This window comes from Vidua chalybeata, chromosome 8, assembly GCF_026979565.1.
Source record: "Vidua chalybeata isolate OUT-0048 chromosome 8, bVidCha1 merged haplotype, whole genome shotgun sequence".
Classification (NCBI taxonomy): domain Eukaryota; kingdom Metazoa; phylum Chordata; class Aves; order Passeriformes; family Viduidae; genus Vidua; species Vidua chalybeata.
This window is the reverse complement of record NC_071537.1, coordinates 20,801,535-20,822,638: the sequence shown is the minus strand read 5'-3', so window position 1 is coordinate 20,822,638 and position 21,104 is coordinate 20,801,535. Positions and strand designations below refer to the sequence as shown.

At 41.2% G+C, this 21,104-nt stretch overlaps 1 protein-coding gene across 11 annotated transcripts in view; it reads left to right on the top strand.

Annotated features, from left to right (window-relative positions):
• Positions 1-21,104, top strand: part of CAMK2G (calcium/calmodulin dependent protein kinase II gamma) — a 118,659-nt gene that overhangs the window by 76,936 nt on the left and 20,619 nt on the right. For 10 of the 11 annotated variants that reach the window (XR_008432015.1, XM_053948723.1, XM_053948720.1 and 7 more), the window contains exons 9-13: positions 635-729; positions 3,297-3,419; positions 5,621-5,704; positions 6,342-6,384; positions 12,983-13,023. Coding sequence is in view for 10 of the 11 variants with exons in the window: in XM_053948723.1 (XP_053804698.1) it covers positions 635-729; positions 3,297-3,419; positions 5,621-5,704; positions 6,342-6,384; positions 12,983-13,023 (386 nt within the window). In the remaining variant the exon portion in view is untranslated. The remainder of the gene's footprint in view (positions 1-634; positions 730-3,296; positions 3,420-5,620; positions 5,705-6,341; positions 6,385-12,982; positions 13,024-21,104) is intronic. The other variant, XM_053948722.1, reaches the window with a different exon arrangement.

The window sequence follows — 21,104 nt, the reverse complement described above, 5'->3', positions numbered from 1 at the left end:
GGACCTGTCTATACTTTGCAGTCAGTTGTTTAGATAACTGTAGCAATTTCCTATTACACTAACTACGTAGAAGATGAAATACTGAAGAGGCATGATTTTTTTAAGACAAAAGAAGTAAGTGTTAATGTATCTGGGATAGATAAGTTTAAAGATTTATGATATCAGTGTTGCCTGACATGGACTAAATGGTTCTCTGCAGGCCAGGAGTGTCAGCTTTGTCAGTGTCATTTTTGTCCCAACACCACGCACAGTAAGCATCTAAAAACAGAGTCCTTCCTAAAACAGAGTCCCTTGCTGCCCAGGAACCCTAGGAGATGTGGCTTCATCTTACTCTGAGAGCAGCTGGGAGTTGTGGCTCGCCAGCCATGGTAGCCAGAGGAGGGTAGAAGGACATTGTGCAGCTCGTTCTAGCTCCTGACACTGGCGTTAAGAGCTGAACATGAAGTGCCAGGGTGAGGTCCAGCAGATGACAGATTTGTACTGTGTTTTGCTATCTCAGAAGACTAAATATGATGGCAAATGAATATATGGAGAAATCATTGCCTTGGGGACTGTCAAGAGGGAAGGAAGAGGGGCTGAAGGAATAAATGGCACATTAGCCTAACCATAGTGTATCTGTGTCTCTCCCTCCCAGGAGTGATTCTGTACATATTACTAGTGGGGTACCCTCCCTTTTGGGATGAAGATCAGCACAAACTCTATCAGCAGATCAAAGCCGGAGCCTATGACGTAAGGGCACTTTCTTGCTGAGTACCTGCATGGGTGTAGAAGCCATCCAAAACATGGCACTGTCTTACCTGGCGTCCTGCAGCAGGCCCAAGCTTCTGTGCAAAGTGACGTTTGACGTGCTCATACACCTCGTTGTCTTCACTGCCTGGGATACAGTCCTGTCTGGGGCTGCTGGAGGGATATGAAGGGAAAGCATCACAGCGGGCGCTAGAACATTGACACTTGTTAGGGAAATGCAGAGGGTGGGACATGATGTCTTCTAGTAATGCTGATATTTTCAGTGGAGTAGAGTGAAGGAGCTTGTCTTTGTCAAGGCCTAATAAAAAGTATGGGGATGTATTCTGTAGAATAATAGCTTAAATTATGGTCCTTTACTCCTCTGTGCCGTAGTCTATGGAAAGCATGGAGCCCAGTGAGAAGACTGAATGGTGGGGGACCATTGGAGGGATGGCTTTGTGGTGGGGATCAGCATGGTGGATTGGGTCGGAGGCTCTGGTAAAAAGCCAAGCAGATCATGCAACACTTCTTAGAGCACGGCAAAACTGAGGTATAAAAAGTGTCTGAAAGAGGAATAGCAAGGAGGTTAGTACTGAGGGAAGCAAAGATGGAATAAAATGTAGTATGAGTACCACAGCTTTAATGTTTGGCATAAATTCTTCCATGTAAGGAAAGGCTTGAGAGGGAAGAAGGAACTCCTGGAAATCCTAGCTCAAAGCCTGTGGGCATGAATATCAAGAGGAAGTTGGGGAGTTCTTTTTGTAGGCTGTCTTGTGGTTTGTAGTAAACAAAAATAAAACCCCAAAAGGTGAGGGGTCTGCTGGACTCCTTCTGCTGGTTACCTCCCAGCTTCTGTGCTTGAGACCATGAGAGCAGCTGTACTGGTGAGAACAAAGGTCTGCCTGGGTCCTGGCTCTGTGGCTTTCCTGTGTGAAAGCAAAGTGATGTTCTTGTACTTGATAGCCTGGAATGGACTTGTGTTCTTCTCTTTCCTTGCTGCCCCTCCAGTTTTTGTGTTGGTTGTTATTGGAAGCATTTTTGCACTAATTATATCAATGGGGATTTTCAAAGCACTTCAGGGATTAAATACCTCTTTCTGTAAGTCTTGAAGAGTGAAGTGCCTGATTCCTCCTTACCTATCTATTGTTTTTGAATTCTTACCTATAGTGAACAAATTTTACTAGATTCTTCCCTCATTTTGCCTGATAGAAAACTGCTGCATTTTACTGATGCACCCGTGCCTGATGTCCTTACCCAGCACCAAGGGGCCTGTATGCACAGAACCAGTCTGTTGTTCTCCCTTGACAAGAGAGGAAGTAGCAACAGTGAAAACAGTGACTTTTTACTTTGTGCTGTTGGGTAGGGGTTTTGCAAGACATTACCACGAATACTTCAGAGTTCAGGTGTGGGAAAAGTGTCCTTGCTTGAAACTTCAGCATCATGATTTTTGAGTATCCTCTTGCAATATTTGCAGAACAAATTGTATAATACCCTAGTGATGCCTGCAAATGCAGAAAAGAGATTATATGCAAATCAAATACAGCAGGTATATTGTTATGACCCAACTGAGTAAAGCAATAAAAAAGCATGACAAAAAAAGATGGAATAAACTTTTTCTAAATTATGTCATACTGTAAGGAAACGTTTTCAGGAAAAATCCATTTTTTTTCTCCCACTTAAAGACAGGGAGCTTTACCCCAACAGCATATTTGTGTTCTGAAGTTCACCTGTATTTGTACAGTAGATTCATAGGATTTAATCTCTGCATGCTGTCATCCATACTGCATGCAAGCCTTTAAGGGATGATGCAAATAACTCATCTTTATCATCACTGGAATTATAGCAGAAAGCAGTTACCCCTCATGGATGATCAGCAGCTGAAATACTTAAAATTATTAAAATTATTTTCTTTGTTTTCATGCTTCTCTATTCCAATCCACTGTTACATCTCTCTTGCCCCCCAGGTAAAGATCTTGGTATGGTAGGTGGTTGCTAACAACTTGCTGGTGGCTTGCTACACCCAAGTGACTGGTATTGTTCCAGGATATTGTGTTTTATGGTGGGAAAAGTGTACCTGATGGGATGTTCCCTGTTAGTGGGTTTTGCTTTCATACAGTTTTGCTGTAGTTAACTGTTTGTGATTTTCCATAAGCTGTTAGAGCTTTTAGCATGCTGGAGAAAGAGACAGGTGGGGTAAAAGATAGTGCCTGTGTTTTTCATGTAAGAGCTCAGTTAAAAAGATCTGTGACTTTACTTTTTTAACTGTTGAGTGTGAAAGAAATTCAAAGGTCTGAGTGATTCCTAAAAGGCTTTTAAACTCTTAATCTTTTTGTTTATGTCTGGTGAATGGTACAGGTGTGTCCTGCTGTCTGGTACCATTCATTTGCTGGACTCTGGATGATTTTTGTTCAGTATGAGTTTTCATAAAAATTGGTGGGTTTTGCAAATGTGTTAGCCCTGGTATCAAAAGGGCAAAGGCTGGAATTTAGCTGTGTGGCAGGGGAGAATCTCTTCTGCTAGTAGAAGATATTTCTATTCAGTTCATTATCTGTGCCTTCTTCCTCTTTTAGTTCCCATCACCTGAGTGGGACACTGTGACTCCTGAAGCCAAGAATTTGATCAACCAGATGCTGACGATAAACCCAGCGAAGCGCATCACAGCTGACCAGGCTCTCAAACACCCATGGGTTTGTGTAAGTGTTCTCCTTATTACAGGTTGATTTGTGGCTTGCCTTGAATGGAAATTCCAGGAAGACTTGAAGGACTCAGTATATTTCAAATATTTCAGATTTTTTTTTGTTTTGTTTTTTTTGGATACTGATCTTCAACAAGCCAACTTTGTCATGCTGTGGTGCTTTTATTGCCACAGTAGTAAAAAGAATTCCCTTATTCTTTTAGAATTTTGTCAGTGTCCACAGTTTCTCTTTTTTTCCCCACATCTTTTCCAATCCATAGCATCCTAAAATATCAAATGGAGTTTGGCAACAGACAAAAATTTTAGGACCATTTTGTTCTTCATCTCTGCTTCAGTTTATGGCATAGCATCTTGGCAATATTTGGGACATTTCTGCTATGCTTCAGCTTAACTGGCTGTAAACTTGAAATCAGCAAAAAATCTTTTGCTGCTCTATGTAGTTTCTGCCTTGCCAGACCTCACACATAAGTATTTTTCATCTTTTGCAAAGTTGGCAAGGAAATCCCAGAACAAGCTGGGTGTGGGTGTAGGGGAGGGCAGCAGTGATGTGCTTTTATCTCTGCAGGATGAAATAGTTTGACCTAAGTCTTACCAGATGCTCTGGTAATGCCACAGCATACTTCTGAGATGGGTCTACTGTGCTCCTTCGCTCATTTGTTCTTGAGAAACTGTGGTGGTGGTGTCCTTATACCACAAATCAACAGATAGCAATTTAAAGTTAATTATGTGAATATCTGTCTAACAGAAGTGTCTGCTGTAAAATGATGCAAGTTCCTTGGAAGTCAAAACTTCATGCTAGCTGAGACTGCATCTCTTTTTATTCTTTGCATGCATATAATCAAGTTCCTGTGTTTTAAACTTTCCTCCCAATGCCTGTACCCAAAGTTGTATTATGGTAGCCCACTCCCTGTGGCAACTTTCCTTCTCTGAGCTAGGGAGAGTCTGATTTCACTTCCCAGCCATGTCAGCCTCTCGCTGAAACTGCCTCCTGTCAAGTCTGTTGTTTCCTTTTGCTTTGCAGTCCCTGTGTGCACAACATATGTTTTTTCTGGATATAAATGGCTGCTCTAAAGTAAATGTTGTAGGAAATCTAAAAACTTCTGAAGTATGTGTCCTGATTCTTGTGAGCACACATCGAATAACTGGGCATCACTGTCTCTCCTGAAGAGGCTGGAAGAACAGTGACCACCAGAGTTGTTTGAGGACACTTTGGCTACATTCTCCCCACACAGTGCTGTGTGTACTGCAATAGGTGGTCAGCTTTGACAATAGGATCAAAGCAGAGACTTCCCATTAAACTAGTTGAATATACGCACAATTTACAGTTCTTTTGGGTGTTGCAGAATTTTTTCCAAGTAAGAGAAAGTTAGTGAAGACTTTGTTCACACTTATCTGCCAGGTTAGAAATTCCCCCACTATCCTCATAAAGGGAATTCAGGCTTGTGGTTCTATGCAAGAGCAACAGCTACTTTGGCATTAGTCAGTGGCTTCCTCATGTGCTCTAAATGCTTGGCAGTAACAGTCTTCGATTTCCTCTTGTGGTCGTAATGGCTGCAACACTTCTGGGAGGTTGTCTTTTTGCAGTGGATGGCATCCCAGTCTGCTGTGGATGACAGATGTGCATCACTGCATAGAGATTATGCTCATTTTTTTTCCATTGGTACAATAGAAATACATGTTCTTTCCTCTTACATGATGAGAATCTGTTTCTGCAATACTGATTCAAAGATGCCAAGGCCTCTGCTGGTCAGCCTCTTGCATTCAGGGGGTTGCCATGTCCAGGAAGGCTGCTGCTCACATGTATTCCCTTACTGCTTGAAATTTCCCTTTCAAACTAGCTAATGCAGCTCAGGTTTTTTCTGTAGTGCCTCTCAGTTCCCCATGGTATGCTTGTTCATTTGGCTTCGTCTTCATACTGTCTTAAATCTTGTGTGTGCCTGAAAGGCAGGGAGCACTGATTCTCACCTTTACCTCAGCCATAAATTTCTTGGGTGCAGTCCTGTCACAGCCCATCTTGATTTAATGTGTCTTGATGGAAGTTCTCAGGTTATGAACCAGTTGCAGTGCTTTGCATCCATGCAGTGGTGAGAGGCTTGGCCATGTCAGCCTGAATGTGTGGATTGTGTGCAAGTGGAATGAACTTCCCTGGCTGATTTGGTATGGGTATGTTCTTGATCTTCTGCTGTTCCTGTTTTTCAGCAACGATCCACTGTCGCATCAATGATGCACAGGCAGGAGACTGTGGAATGCTTGAGAAAGTTCAATGCTAGAAGGAAGCTAAAGGTAAGTATATCTTAAGTTGCTTCAGGTTTGATTTTAGTTCTCTAAATTTGAGGTTAGTGCCTTCCTAGCAGCAATGCTTTTTTTCATGACTAGCAGTGTTAGATGCTATGTGATACTCCAGTATAGGGCACTGAAGTAGTATACTGAGGAGCTGGCTAGTTTCTTTCTCCAAGCTCTAACCTTCCATGCCTCTTCTGCTACATATTCACCCCTTCTAGTTTCTACCAGTGAGTTGAAATAGAGCAGATAGTTCTGGAACTTTTAGTTCTGAACACTCTGCACCTTCCAGTACTAGTGGTACCAGTTGCGTGCAGCTGGGGCAAAGCCTCCTGGCCTATGCAAAAGCAGCTCTCTGCTGTGTGAAATCTAGGAAGCAGCTATGTGTTGAATTCTTAGTGCCATTTCAGATTTCCTAGTCTATCCTGGCATCTAGCTGCTGCTCTAGAAAGGCAGGACTGCAAGTGGTCCCATGTCGAGCCTAAGAGCCACACGTGGGAATCCTGGATACACTGGGGTTCTTCAGGGTACCAGTGGTATACCCCTGCATTGGATACTGATGAGTTGTGTCCTCCATGGGTCAGCTCAGCCCCTTTCTCAAGTGGCACCTTCTTTTATCCCTGCTTTGTCTTCCCCACAGGGTGCAATCCTCACGACGATGCTTGTGTCTCGGAATTTTTCAGGTAAGTCCTCAATGTTCCCATCCTTCCTTGGTTTTGTCTTGTGTGAGTGAGCTGGAGAATATTTTAACCATTTTGGGGTCAAGTGGGAGGGGGGGAAATACGGTTTCAGTTCATCATGGTGTAATGGTGGTCACTTTGCTTCAGCTGGTGACCAGTGTGAAATAGGAAATGATTTGTTTGGAAAGGAGCACATGGTATTGTAGTCTGGTACAAAACATAAGTCAGCTTCCATAATCATCTCATGATATTTTATTAGCAAATTACTTATGAGAAATTCTAGCTGATATCATTAGCTTTCCCATCATAAACCAGGACTGAAGAGCTCTTATTAGGTAGGAGTGTTTCCTTCAGACCTGAGGCAGGGACAGGGAAGTAATATTGGTGAGAATAGGGACAGGAACTATTTAGGTATTGCATTACTTTGACTCATCAAGAATGGGTCTGAAGTGTCTGGCTATTAGTTTTCCTTCTTGGAGTCTCAGAAGTGGTTTTCATCCTTCTAAATTTAATAGCTGGTAGTCTGGCTCCCACCCAACTGCATTACGTAGTGCATTTACTGAAAATGCAAATCTCAACATGTAAATCCATGCTTTTTGGAAGATTATTGTCTTGTCTCGGCACACCTAGGTGACGCAGTCTTATCTGTGCTCATTTTCATTTGGGTGGAAAACCTCTATTTGTAAGTGCTTTTGGTTTATGGGATCTTTGTTTTCTTTACCCTCTTTGTAATTTTCTTTCTCTTTTAAAAGAGCAGTCACTGAATGCATGAGTCAGATTTTTATTGCATCTGGCTACAGCTGCTTTCAAGTGGACCTCTGCTATATGGATTATGTGATGATGGAAGTGTATTAATTTCATCTGGCCATTTACTAACCATTACTTATATTCTGGATGTTGTTACAATAAACTTGTAATTGGAATGAAAACCTCTGTGAAATGATCATCCCAGCACACAAAGTGCACATTTGTGCATACATTCTTCTGTGAACTCAAGGCAGCATTTTTAACCTTCTGTATGGTGATGTAAAAAAAAAATTTACATGAAACTATGCTACAATTAAGGGCCAGCCCTCACCAACATCCAAACATTTTTTTCTTGGTTCTTGCTTTCAGGTAGACCTGTGCCAGTATGTCAGCATTGCTTGTAGCTACAACAATTTCTTTTTTCTGCATTTCTCATAGTTTGGTCTTAAAGGGACAGAGTAATTTTATCCATTCATCTGTCTCACAATTGTGCTATTACAGTACTTTAAAATTCTGTACTGTTTTCTGGGATTGATTCTGAAATAACTGTCTGAGGAGCTATGGCACAATGACAGGACTTCCACAGGCCTCTACAGAGCTAAACATTTTCTTGTGCTTTCTGCTGGTGTGAACTGTTTTTGTTCTATTTACACAGCTCATCTTTATTTCACTTAATTGATGATTCTGAAATAGTCAGGGGTTTTATTCTTCTTTTTATAAACAGAAGTTTTAGATTAATTTTTAATTTGCAAATGTTGTCACTTGTAATGAGGCTGCAGAAGTGCTTGGGTAAGAAAATCTCTTATGGGTAAGATTTTGAGTATTTGAAATGCCAGAGAGAAGGGTTTTCCTTAATGGTGTGTGACCTATACATCCACTTAATCCCTGAGCTAGTACTGAGGAGGAAAAGACTTGCTCTACTCATTCTTCTCTGTGTCAAGGGCTGAAGCTGCTGGATGCACTTCAGTTAACAGCTGAAGAAAAGGAAATCCTAGGTGGCTCTTAGTGACTGCAGGGTTTGCAGTGTCACTGAGCTCTACTTTGAATATAAACTGTGATTCCAAGTATGAGACACTCAGAGAAACTGTCCAGAGAGAGATGTTGTGAATTTAGATGCAAAGCCTCTGTCAAGAGTAGCAATTCCTTACATTTTTATGTGTTTTTAGACAGATGAGATCATCTAGTCTTGTTTCCTTTGCAGGACTGTATGAAATATGAGCTTGACCTTTTAAAATTGTAATTACTTTTTAATTTACTTAGGTTTTCTAGTTGGCTGCAGTTGAAGTAGATGCATCTGCTGGAATTAAAGAATAAATGCATGCTAACTGAAAGTAATAAGTTAAAAAGTTTGTGTGGGAACGTTAGGTAGAGCTCAGACTTTTCTTACCATGACAAACATCTAACTGCTCTTGAAGGGTTCTGCAGTAATATTTCTTTCTTTCCCCAAAGCCCTTAAGGGGTTTTTATTTTTCTCTAATTGGGTGACACTATTTTGTGGGTTTTTAAAAGTCCCATTCCCAGCAGACAGGGAACTAGATTTATGAAGAGAGAAGCTTCTTCCTGCCTAGGGATGAGATCTCCTAAAAGCTTCTTTCATAGGTGTTTTGAACAAAGAGGAAAATGAAGGCTCATGTGACCCCAGTATCAATTAATTAGGCACGATTGTACTATCTGCAGGAAATATGAGAAGACTCCTTTAATCTCGCTGTCATTACTATCTCCTGTGTCACATTTTGTAATATGGAGTTCCTTCTCTGTGTAGGCATGTGACAAATTCCTAAAGAATCTGTAGCAGTACTCTCTCTCTTTTTAGCCCATCAAAACTTAATTTTTTTTACAAAGCAAAAAAAAAAAAAAAAGTTTCTATTCCTTTGTGAGTAATTTGTTGCTTGCTGTGTGCCTTTTGCCCCAGGCCAGTTAAGTTAAAGGATATCTGGTTCCTTTCCCCAGTTACAATATATTCAGCCATTTAATATTGGCTGTTTGTGGTTCTTTTTAGAAGATTGCATCTCAGGCCAGCTGTAGGCTATTTGTTAAAAGCAGGTACAGTTGCACTCCTTTCAGCATAAGGCAGGAAGTTGAAACCTGGTTACAATAAGGGGTTTGTAGCTTCTCTCCACACTTTGGTAGGTATTAATTCAGATGCAATCTAAATTTTACTGTAGGATTGTTAGGGTCACACCAAGGTATACACAGGATTGCTTCAGATGATCCAAGCAAGCACTGATCTGATCTGCATTCACTTACAGAATACAGAAGTGCAGTTGGTAAATCAACTGATTAGATCATATGCAAGAAACTCCTAAATCATCTTCTGATAAGTAAATGTATATTTATTGCTAGAAGAGAATTGGCAAGGTTTTTAGATTCCTGCTATATTTAAGGGTGCCTGGACTCATTTGTGTAGATAAAACTCTGTAAATAAGCTTGCTATTAGAATAATTTCTTCTACTTCTACCTCCCTCTCTCTAAAGTTCAGGAAAGCTCTGGGAATACTTCTTATTGTGGTATTTGTCCTTAAGAAATAGATATTCTTGAAGTTACATTGCATTCATGGGCATTGTGTGTGATGGTAGCCAAAAGTGCCTCTTGTGACTGCACACTGACTGTTGGCTCCTTTGTGGTGACCTCAGAAGTGACATCAAGTTGAGAAATAGTTAATATTACTTACTTTGAACTGAGAATATGAGAATGACAAGCTGCAACTCTGTGTCATAAGTCTGTGTTGGTATGATACAATTTTTATTTTACGAAGTCTTAGTAAAGTCCAGAATTCCTCAGGTATAAATGCTTGTGTTTAGAAGGCAGAACTTGGCTTGTTTGTTAGGATAGCATCATAAGTTAGTCAGACTTCATAAAATCAGCCTCAGTGTTCTTCCTGCATCCCAAAAAAAGAATTCTCTGGAAGCTTAACTGAAGTGAGAAATGTAACTGAGTTTTGGCAACTGAGGACAGGGCAAATCCAGGGACAAACTGGATGAAGGGTTGCTCTCTCTGGAAGAGGAAGAGGAAGAGTGGGGCTGGCAGTGGGGAAGACACTCTCTGTGGCTGTCTTTGGAGTGAGTGTTACCTCTTCAGTCACCTCTTGGCTCTGGTACATCCAGAGTGTCTGGTGTTTATTGCTGACGAGTTCAGCATTAGGGATTTGTGTTTCTGCCAGGAGCATGGTCCAGAGCCCAGGCTGTTTACTGTGGAGGCCAGAACTGAAAAATGTGGGAAGAGGGAGTGGTATGTGCAGGAGAGGCATTTTGTGTTTCTCTTCAGAGTTTAATTGAAGAGTGTCTTGTTAAGCTAGGAACAGAATTGTGTTTTTAAGTTACTGGGTTAGCAGCATGTGCTTTCATGTTTCTTTATTCTAGAAGAACTCTTAACTTCTAGAGGTTAAGAGAAGAGGGAATTTACTCCCTTTAACATGTAGAGGAAATGGGAAAGATAGAAAAAATTAATCCTAGCATCTCACACCTGGAAAACCACAGAGCATTGGTACAAGACTGTTTCAGGAACAGTAAAGAATCTGCCTGCATGTGTCTTTGCATATTTCCCCTCCTGTTGTCTCTTTGCTAATCTGCCTGTCTTTTAAAAGGATTATTGGTACAGGAAGTCTTGTCTGTTGCTTGTGCAGAAATTCCTCTTGCATCCCCTTTTATTTCTGTCTTGTAATTTGTACAGGTTGATCTGTGGGTAGACCTGCATGCATCCCTGTTGTCTGAGGTATCTGAGTCATCTGTGTGTGTAAATGCATTTGGGCTCTCTAGCTCTCTATAAACAGTACAATGCATGAACCAAATACACCAAGTTTCTTTCTACAGTACTGGGATGCTGTCAGGCCTGTGGGAGAGCAGTGTGTGCCATGCAGAGGTGCAATCAGGGAGGGAGGCTGGATGGGCAGGCTGCACCAGGGAACATGGATCAACATTACATAGTGCTGGGCTGCATGGAGGGACTTCTCTGCTGAATTTGCTGTAATGTTGTAGAATGGGATTTTAGCTGTCTTCTGTCCACAAAGACAAATATGAGGTTGTGGGAAAACTGCAGAAAGTGTGAAAAATGTTGCTTCCCTGCTTGTCTCTGGGATGTTCCCAGAACATATGGTGGTACTATTTTGCTTCTCTGATGGTGGGGTTTTTTTCCCACTTCAAGGATGTCCCATTTGATGTATTTGTTAAGTTGCAGAATCCTTTACTTCTTCTGAAGTGTTGTAAGGCTGTAACAGTTTCTTGTTTTCAGCAGCTGTTGTGTGAGATGCCTTCATGCATGTATGGTATGAATGCTGGACCCCTTTTGACCCCATAGTCACATGGTTCTCCTTCTCACTTGCATGTAGAATCAAGCTGGCCTTTGTCATGCCTTGAAGGTGGCAAGAACTTACTTGTCTTGCAGTCTTGCAATGCTTTAATATGTGTACACTCAGAAAAGAGACTGTTGCAGGGCAGATGAGTTGCTTTGCCCACCTTCATGTGCGCACATTGGAACACTGTTTTGGCACATCACATTCAGAAAACCTCTGCATAAGGTTCTTCCAATGTTCTTGGCTTCTGAGAGCTGGAATGAAAACAAAATTGTAATCTAGCTTTATACTTGCATTAGAGAGTAGAATTAGGAAAACAATTCAGAGATTCTAGTAAGCTTATATGGGGTGCCACCTCTTTGTTGGGAGGAGATGCTGTAGTCATTTGCACCAACTCAGCTAATATTGTTTAGTTAATCCATGTCTGTAAGGTCTTCTAGGGAAGGCAGACCAGAAAATATGGTTGACATAAAATTTGAACAGTTAATTAGATGTTGTACAAACCTTTTTTGCCTAATGTTGCTGCTTCTAGAGAGACTGAGCACTCTGTGCAAGTTGGTCAGTATGTCTTTGGGAATTTCAACAGTCATGTCAGCATTGTTTTAGGACTTGCCTTTTCTCTAAGCCTCATCTTTGCTGCACCAAAACCCAGAAGCTAGCTGCTTAGGAGAGCCATAGCATGTGTTGGTACAGTACAGGTACTTGCATGCTGTTTACAGAAGGTGATACAACTGAATACATTCTTCATAAGTATACAAGAAATGGTTTGTACCTGTTGAAGTTGCAGATGGGATCTTGCTGTTGACAATCATGGTTAATGTACCACTTTGCTGTAACAGATGAAGCAGCTCCTTCATCACTCCCAAGTGTGCCTTCTGCCAGGCATTTGTTGTGGGCTCTCTGTGTGGGCTTATCATTCTCTCAGTTTCATTGGTACTGCCAGTTGTTCAAGTTGAGCACAGCAGAACATCTTTATCTTTCAATTAAGAAATTCAGCCTAGTTCCCTAGTCTCTTTTGCCATTCTTCCTTTTTTTAGCAGTTTTCAGATGCTGCCTTTTACACTTTTTCAGTCCCTTTCTTTTAGCTATCCAGCTATCTCCAGAGAAACTGTGAATAACAGTAATTAGAAGGCTTCTGTATTATCAGCACCCCCTTTATAAACCACATATGTTATGTGAATGGCTGCACTTAGAGGTGCAGCCTTTATCCTGTTGCAAAAATCAGAATCAAAGGTATTTTTTGCCCCTGTAACTGCTGGCACTTCTGGGTGGGGTCACAGTGTGCGAGTGGGAGATTGACAGAGAAGCTCAGACTTGGTCTTCTTGAGGTGGTGAAAGTGGTAGTATTTTGCCTGAATAGGTGAACAACGGGCTAGATGACCTTCTGCTATCAGGATGAATTTGATGAGTGACTTATCCTGTTTTCTAGGTCTCCTGCTGCTAGCGAGGAATTGGCAGGATGGTTGTCCTTCTGAAGTTTGGTGCATTTTTGAGGGAAGTGGTGGGGAGAGAGAGAGAAGATAGTCTTGAAACCAGAATCTGACCTACTTCTGCTTTTCTCCACAGCTGCCAAAAGCCTGCTGAACAAGAAGTCAGATGGAGTGAAGGTAAGTTCTTGCTTTGCCATTTCACTGTCTCTCCCACCATCTGAACAGAAGGTAGCCAGTCTCTCTGGTGCCTGTCCCTTTCCAGGGTAAAATCACAGCCCTGTGGCCTGGATTGCTATAATCAGTGTCTTGTTATGGAACCCTGGGTGGGATCTTAGTGTTCCTTACATGCATAACTAGCTAAGTGGACTGTTGCAGCAGCAGGAATTCCTTTTCCCCTTTCTGTGATGTATGGAGAACTGGTCAGCACTGGATTAGAAACACCAAGGACTTGCTCAGTTGTTACACATGCCTCTGACTAGGCTGTTCTGTTCAGTGCTTCTGACTGAAAATTGCACAGAGCAATTGTGAGTGACTGATATACCCAGCAGACCCCATGGAAGTTTCTTGGTCTACTCATTTAGACAGATGCTGAAGGCTGAGCTAGGAAGAAGGGTGGGGAAGGAGGAGCCTCCAAATGTTCATGTTTGGACAGAACAGAAACTGAGGATTGTGTTAAAAGTTCAGTTCATGTGCCTGAAGTTGAGGCACTCTTCTATTCCCTTCAGAAGGGATTTTTTTTTTTTTTTTTTTTTTTTTTTTTTTACTTGAATGTCACTCTTTATGTTGCATGGTCATCATTTACTTCTGGAGGTCACACAGGCCCTTGCCAAAGCTCTGTTCTTGCAGGCAGCAGCCCTTTACTGTCTGGTACTGGAGGAGAGACAATTATAGGCTAGAGCATGGTCCTCCCCTAACTGTTCTGAAGGATAATTGTCCTCCACATGGAAAAGAAGAGTTGGGTTTATTTGCTTGCATTTTCCTTTGAAGTCCAAACCTTTCTCCACAGCTGCTAGGTGGAACAGTTCATCTCCTGGTTTAGCACTGTGGGCAGTCTTCATTCCTCCTGTGCTAGGGGGCTGACATTCACACTGTAGGACCAGCACACTTGTTCTCTCCTGCTCTCTGAGCCTTTGTCCATTTTAATGAGGTTTTGTTCCCCAGAGGGCTCACAGTACAAGCAAGCTGCTGGAAAAAGAGGTGTTTTCAGAAGAGGTGTCTTTGTTAAAATACGCATTCTTACAGTTCTGCAGTATTCTGCCCTATTGACATCCAGGTTTTGGGGTTTGTTTAATTTTTGATCAAAATGCTCTGTGAAAATGTTGTTCCTGCTCTAGGATTCTTGTCTTTGATATGTGCCTGCAAGAGTGAGCTTTTGGCCATTGCACCAGCCTGCCTCTTGTACAGACATGCATTGAACACATGCACACTAATACAGCAAGTATGTTAGAGTTGTTGCATCTGTTGATATTTAAAACATTACAGTAGAATTCCAGTGGAATAAGAATGGATTATCCCTAATGTTGTGAAATGAGAACCAACAGGTGGTTGCTTCAAAATCCCAATGAGGCAGGGGAGAAGTAATTGGAAAAACAGTGGGTTTGGTAGTACTTTCATGCATAACACATCTACAAAGTTTTGCTACCTATCTAGAAAAAAATAACGTCTTTCTTCTTAGGATTCTTGATTTCTAACAAGCTTTCAGGGAGTGTCACATCTTGGGTTAAAATATTCAAAAATGGACAAAGGATGTACACGTAAATCTTGAGGCACAACTTCCTGGTAATGTAGTTACAAGGGGACCCTGTACATTAGAACCTTCCAGCTCCTTAGAAAGCTTGTGGTGTTTGGTTCATGGAGTACACAATGTCTTCCTCTGTGAAAAGGATAATTCTGGATTGACTTTTCTTCATCCCTTTGCAGTGTATGTTGCTCCTTGTATGTGTAATTGAATACTTTGATAAAGTGGAATGTATATTAGAGAGCATAGCATTCTCTGTTCATGGTGAATGAGATTGTCCTCTGGAAACCGCTGCTTCTGCAGGACACTGGAGACCTGCAGTCAGGAGTCTGACTGCAGCTTCCTCCATGCAGCTTCCTCCCTCCCAAGTGTTACAGCAGTCTGGCTTTGCAGTGTGAACCTCAGTGTTGTCCATGAGGGGCATTGCTCATGTTCACCCTGAGCTGAGGGCCGCCAGGAGAGGTGTTTAAGCTTCCCATTTTTCCTAAATGGTATTTATCTTCAGGTATGGATTTTGAGTCCTTATTTCTGTAAGTGTTAAAACTCAGAAATAAATCATGTATTTCTTATTAAAGCTCCTGTTTAGAGTTATTCTTCTGCTCAGTAATACAGACTTTTAAAAGTACAAGTTGTTTTCCCCCAGTGCTAAGCCTGGAGAAGACAGAGAGTGCGTAATGGTCTGTGTGTGTTAGTAGGACAGCCTTAACACTTCTGTTGTAGGATTTCTGTGTCTACATGCTTATCTCGTTCCTAGCCCTACTGAAATGAGTGCTGCATCCCATTTGAAGTGTAATCTTTTACCACATTCATTTGCTTGTTGGAACAGTACTGGTCCATTGACTGCTGAGGACAGTCTTTGGGCTGGTCACTGTCTGGTTGGTGGCCTCACCATTGTGACCAGCATACTTGTCATGTGTTGCTCCTTATGCAGGAAACTTGTAATTTTAGCTCCACTCACTTTCTCATCCTGTACAGTTCTGACAAACAAGTTGTGCCAGTGTCTGGTTAAGGTAAGAGCATCTGGTCTTACTTGTGGCAAGCAATGATTTTCTGCCCATTGCAGTAGTGCAGAGCACAAATACAGTGGCTTGAACACCAACCAAAGATTTTCAGCTTTGTGGTATCCTTTTCACTCCCACTTCCTATACAAATTATTCTATATCTGATGTAGGTTTAGAAAAAGCACTTCATGCTGTACTTCTAACTGGAGTCTGCTGCTGACCACATGCCATCTGGTTAGGCTGTTTCTCATGTTTCCTCCAGATAAGAAGACTGGTTTGTTTTATTGTTGAGTTTTCTGTTTGTCTCTTACAACCTTCTTGGAATTCAACTCTTTATGGAGATTTGAGAGAAAATATGTTTCAGTTTCTTCATTGGTTTTATCTGATCCAGGGTGACTATGCACCATAAGACTGTTGTCACAAATATTCACAAAGTAGATAAGAATTGAAAGAGTATTTCTTCCACAAATGGATTATTGCACTAGTGTAAAAGTTAATGGCTTTAAAGACATTGAGAAAAAAGCATCACCAGTTTGTGTTAATTTACTTTCTGTTCAAAGTAACTTTCCCTTTTTTTGGCTGGTATTCAGAGCTGACTGTGCTAGAATTCCACATTGTTTGACAAGGATAGTGGGAGTTTCTATTACATAGTATTACACAAGCTTGAGTGAGACATACATCTTCCTTGTGTTTTATTCCCAATAACACCATGAAAATGTGTGTTGGTGAATTTCTGATGCAAGGTACAGCATGTACTTGCTGACTTAGTATAAATGAGAGAGGAATTATTTCATAGTCATACATGGTGATATGAGCATCTAGCGTGAGTTGTGTTGAGCTGATACTAAAAAAAAAAAAGCACAATTTTTGTTTCTCTAGCAATAGGCCCAAATCCTTCACTGAAGAACATTTAGCACTAAAGCACTGAGGATGTATGCATTTTACTTGGATCAGACCATTTTGGAAGGCAGTGGGAGAAGCTTACATCAGGAGGGGAGGACGGGAAAGAAACGTTTTTAAAAATTCCAATACTAGTGTGTCCACACTGGGGTTGTTTTGATAAATTTCCATAGATATGACTGCCCCCTCCACCAAATTCCTTTCCAAATTTTATTTGAAGCATTCCTGGCTTTCATTTTGCACTGTTGCTTCTATTTCAAGTACTAATTCTGCTAATTGGTAGAGATTTCATCAGCTTGGCACTTGAGAACTTTTCCATTATCTTAAATAATGAATGATTTAAACTGCCTTGAATCTTAAATTCTGCCTGCTCACCAAACCTTTGTAGTGCTGCACTCACTTTCTTCAAGCAGAACTTGGATCCAAGCTGTTGGAGTAGCAGCAGAAAGGCCCAAGTTTTATCCCCAAGGAATAGGGTTTTCTGCTTTCAAATCCAGAAAGTGAGGCTAGAAGATACTGAGTGATGAGTTGCAGAGCCCCTGTTGCATACCACATATCTTGTGGTCATCACTGTAGGTCCCAGGTATCTTTTTAAGATTCTAAATTTATGAGCAACATTGTGCATCTGCCATTTAAAAATTTATTTTAGATAGTTTCAAATCAGATTTATTTGCTTTCTTGTTCCCCTTTCTAACTGTAATCTGGAGTTGCCATCTACTGCAAGGTGAGAGGGTTTAAGGAGTGGGCTGGGGTAAACACGTGGATGAAGCTTAAGGACACTTTAAGCTGAGTGTCCTTCCTCTAAGCTTGTCATGGTCTGGGCTCCCTGTAGTGAGTGTTACAGTCCTACTGCTGGGGTTTTTTTTGGTTTTTTTTTTTTTTTTTTTTTTGGTGGTGTTGTTTTGTTTGTTTGTTTGTTTGTTTTTGGGGTTTTTTGGGGTTTTTTTGGGTTTTTTTTTGTCTCTGGGTAGCACTTCAAAGAGTCGTGTTCCCTTTTTTCCAAAGGGGTATTTCACTTCCTTCTGGTGTGAGAGGTTGTGTTGTGTGTGTTTCCAGTTCTAGCAGGGCCTGTAAGACTCATTTCTATAATCAGATTTTTTTAATGCACAAAGTCTTATTTTCAGTTAAGCATGTAATGATAATTATATTTTAAGTAGTCCTTCTCTAAGCTCTTTGTCAGTTTCTTTTTTTCTTTCTTGTTTACTTCTGACCACTTGGGTTTGTGACTAGGATTTACAAAATTATATCAGTAATGTTCCTCAGGCCCACTGTAACACTATACAGATAGTAAATTGAGGAGCATGCTGTGGGATGCAGGAGATTTTAACAGCATTCACTTGCAATGCTCTGCCAAGTCTGTTGATTTTCTACCTTGTCTTTCTGCCATGTGCACTCTGGTTTTTTTCCCAGTAAAAGCTGAATAGGACAGCTGAAAGGAGAACTCGACTGAAAGAGGAAAAATCCATTTATTTGGTTTAACAAGGTTAATGTTCTAAAATCTGCCCTATATATGACATAACTGCAAAGAGGTACCAAATACCATTTGTTCTACAGTTTGTAAGGAATATTGCAGTAAGTGTACATTTTATGCCTGATGTGTACCACTTTCCCTGCCCTTTGCCCAGTAAAGAGTATGTGGGGAAGGAAGGATGCTCTGTAAACTGGCATGGCTGCTGGGAAGCAGTTGGTGAAAGCATGCCTTAAACAGAGAAGGCACCGTAGCAAGGTAAAGCAACCTATAAAATCTGCAAGGGTCAAGTACCATTCACACAGTGACCAACAGGAGTTAATGCTCCTATCTCTGTATCTGGACTTGTTACTATCTTAAAGCCATACTGTTTAAAGATTGTTTAAACAGGGAGAACCCAAGTTCATCTGAACAGCAGAGTTTTGTGCTGAACTGTGCTATGCAAGACACCTGGGGAGTGCTTCAGATCTGTTTAAGTGCTGACATCCAGTAGCACATTATATCCACCTTCAATGCAGTTAGTTTTTTCACTGCATTGTTGTAATGCCTAGAAACACCGAGATCAAGGGTCCAGTGTGCTTAGTTAGTGGTGGCTAAGCAGAAAATCCCTGCCACTTAGCTTACAATTTAAATAGACAAGCTGACAAAAGGGCAAGAGAGAAGACGGATTGACAAAGATTACATTAATTGCTCAGCATTACAGAAAAGGGCTAAAGCAGAAGTAGAAATAGGACCTCCAATTTGCTGGTTCAAGATGACTCTCACTATGATGATCTGCTTTTAGTTCAACATATTTTTTTCTACCTTAAGTTCTGAAATGACTGTACTCTCCATAGGAATATGAGTTGCTGCAAGTGTGATATTTTAACATAAATACTGTCAGGATCAGGCTGGGGGAGAACTGCATGTAGAAGATGGAAACACAGAAAGCTGTCATAAAGAAAAATAGCCATGTTAAGTTCTTGGGACTGTGAATGGGACCTTGCTTGGAATCACTCTAATCACTCTACTCCTTATAGTATGTTTTAGTATGTGCCGTGGAATGATTTACACTCACCATTTCTAGTATTGCTGCCATGCTGAAGAGAAAGTGATTCTACAGATTGTCTTCTGTCACCTTCTGACTTCTGTTGATTGTTACCTAAAGCATGACTCTTCCTTAAGTTTTACTGTAGAGAATATGCTTCTCTTTGAGAGGTGAACACCTAAAATGCGCACACCTAATAAAACCAGAACTGTAACAAACATTCATCCCTAGGTTTGTTGTCTGTACTGCTTTGGGAGAATGTTTTGTCACTCAGGTGTAGGGAAACCCTTCAAGTGATCAATGAGGTACTTTACCATAGGCTGTGTCGGCCTTTAACAATTTTTTTCATTCCCTGGGACATCTCTGCCCTGCCTTAGTAGTTCTTAAGAGAGTTCTGTTTTATGGAAGGGAAAGAGAACTCTATAACTAAACTTCTGTTCTCTTATTTACTTTGCTAAGTTGCAGTCACATTACAAGAAGAACAAAAAGCTTTGCTCACTCAGCTAGTCACCTTGGGAAGGTAACAATAGATGGTTCTGATGCAGCTGTTAAGATGTACTGGGAGATTGATCTGGTTTAGTAACTTCCTTGTATATGATTTGACTTCATAAATTTTGATGCTTTAGCACTTACTACCAGTGCCTCATGTTGGCATTATCTAACCTGTCTTGTGTTTTAGTAGTACTGTCATGCATTACACAGACCTCACTCCCTGTCCTTTTCATACTGCAAACACAATACATAGCTTTTCTTCCACATGTTTTTATAGTAGCCAGTAATAATTTGCTTTCTGGGATTTCTACACTACATCATGCCCTGTAATAGACTAACACTGTTTTAAATTTAGCTTGTACTCTAATTAAGTTCCGATCTGCAGAGGGTTCTGTTTCCTCCTGTGTCAGTGTTACTTGTGCCTCTGTGTAGGAGGGTGTTTGTTTTCTGCATGGCTTGGTTGATTCTTTTCATATTGAACCTTTTGCTTGTATCCTAACATTTTCTGTCCCTTTTTTCTTTTGTAATTTACTGGAAGCCAGTATGAATTTCAAATGAGATTGTCTTTCTTAGAGACAGGTTTACCTCAGTATCCATATAGTTTCTTTTTGTCTGCTGCAACTTACAGGATACATTAAAAGTAAAAACAGTAGTTTTACACTGTTGTGAATTTCCACTTTTCCCAATGAAAAATTCCCTGTTGTGATGGGGTACAAGGATTTCTCTGGGTTGATGGCAGTCTAAGCTTTATATTCATGCAGTGGTAGTACATGCTATTTTAGTTCTAGCTTGAGGAAAAGCCTGTGGAGAAGCTAAAGAAATGAGAGGAAACACAAATTTGTAAATCATGTAATGGCAAGCCCTGTGTTGTGCCTCCATGAAATGGAAGATTTGTGAGCCAAATGGTGAACAGATCAGAGTCTGTCTGTTCTGGAATTAAATATCAGATGAGGCAGCAGCTTTGCTAGTTTGATCTGTTCATGCAGTGCTATGTGACTGTGGACTGTATGTTGTGATTAGGAATGTGGTTCTGGGTATGAGGTGAACATGGGCACTTCTGCTTTCAAAGACATGCCAGTGTGTGTGTGTGTGCGCTTGGGCTCTGATGTGAGGATAGCAGGGATGAAGGCAATATTCAAGGGAAGAGCTGTGAAGGCTCAGTAAGTGTATGAAGTGGGGAGCTACAGCTCCATGGCCTGTTCTGTGTTCTGCTCCAGGGGTGCTGTGGTAGTGTGCAGGACTCCAGAGCTACGGAACTGAGCCCACGCCATCGTGGGTTTTGACTGATGTGAGCTGTGCTGTCCTATACCACTCTGGGCTAGTCTGTAGTAAGCAGCAGAGAAATAGCCTGGTTAGTACCAAAGGAGAAGGGCAGATGGGCAAGGGGAAGGCATAGCATTATAATGCTGAAAGACCTGCCAGGCTCAGCTTGAACTGGATGACACTAAGAGTTTAGTGAAAGAGGAGGGAAGTGCATGCTGAGCCTCATTTACTGGAGAGTGCAATTTGGTGTGAAGGTATCTTTGAAGATGACTGAAGATGCCATTGAACAAGAGTAGAGTCCAAGAAGGTTGACTAGTGTTTGAACCTGTTTGTTCTTCTACAAGCATCTGGGAGTGCAAAGTGTTCTGG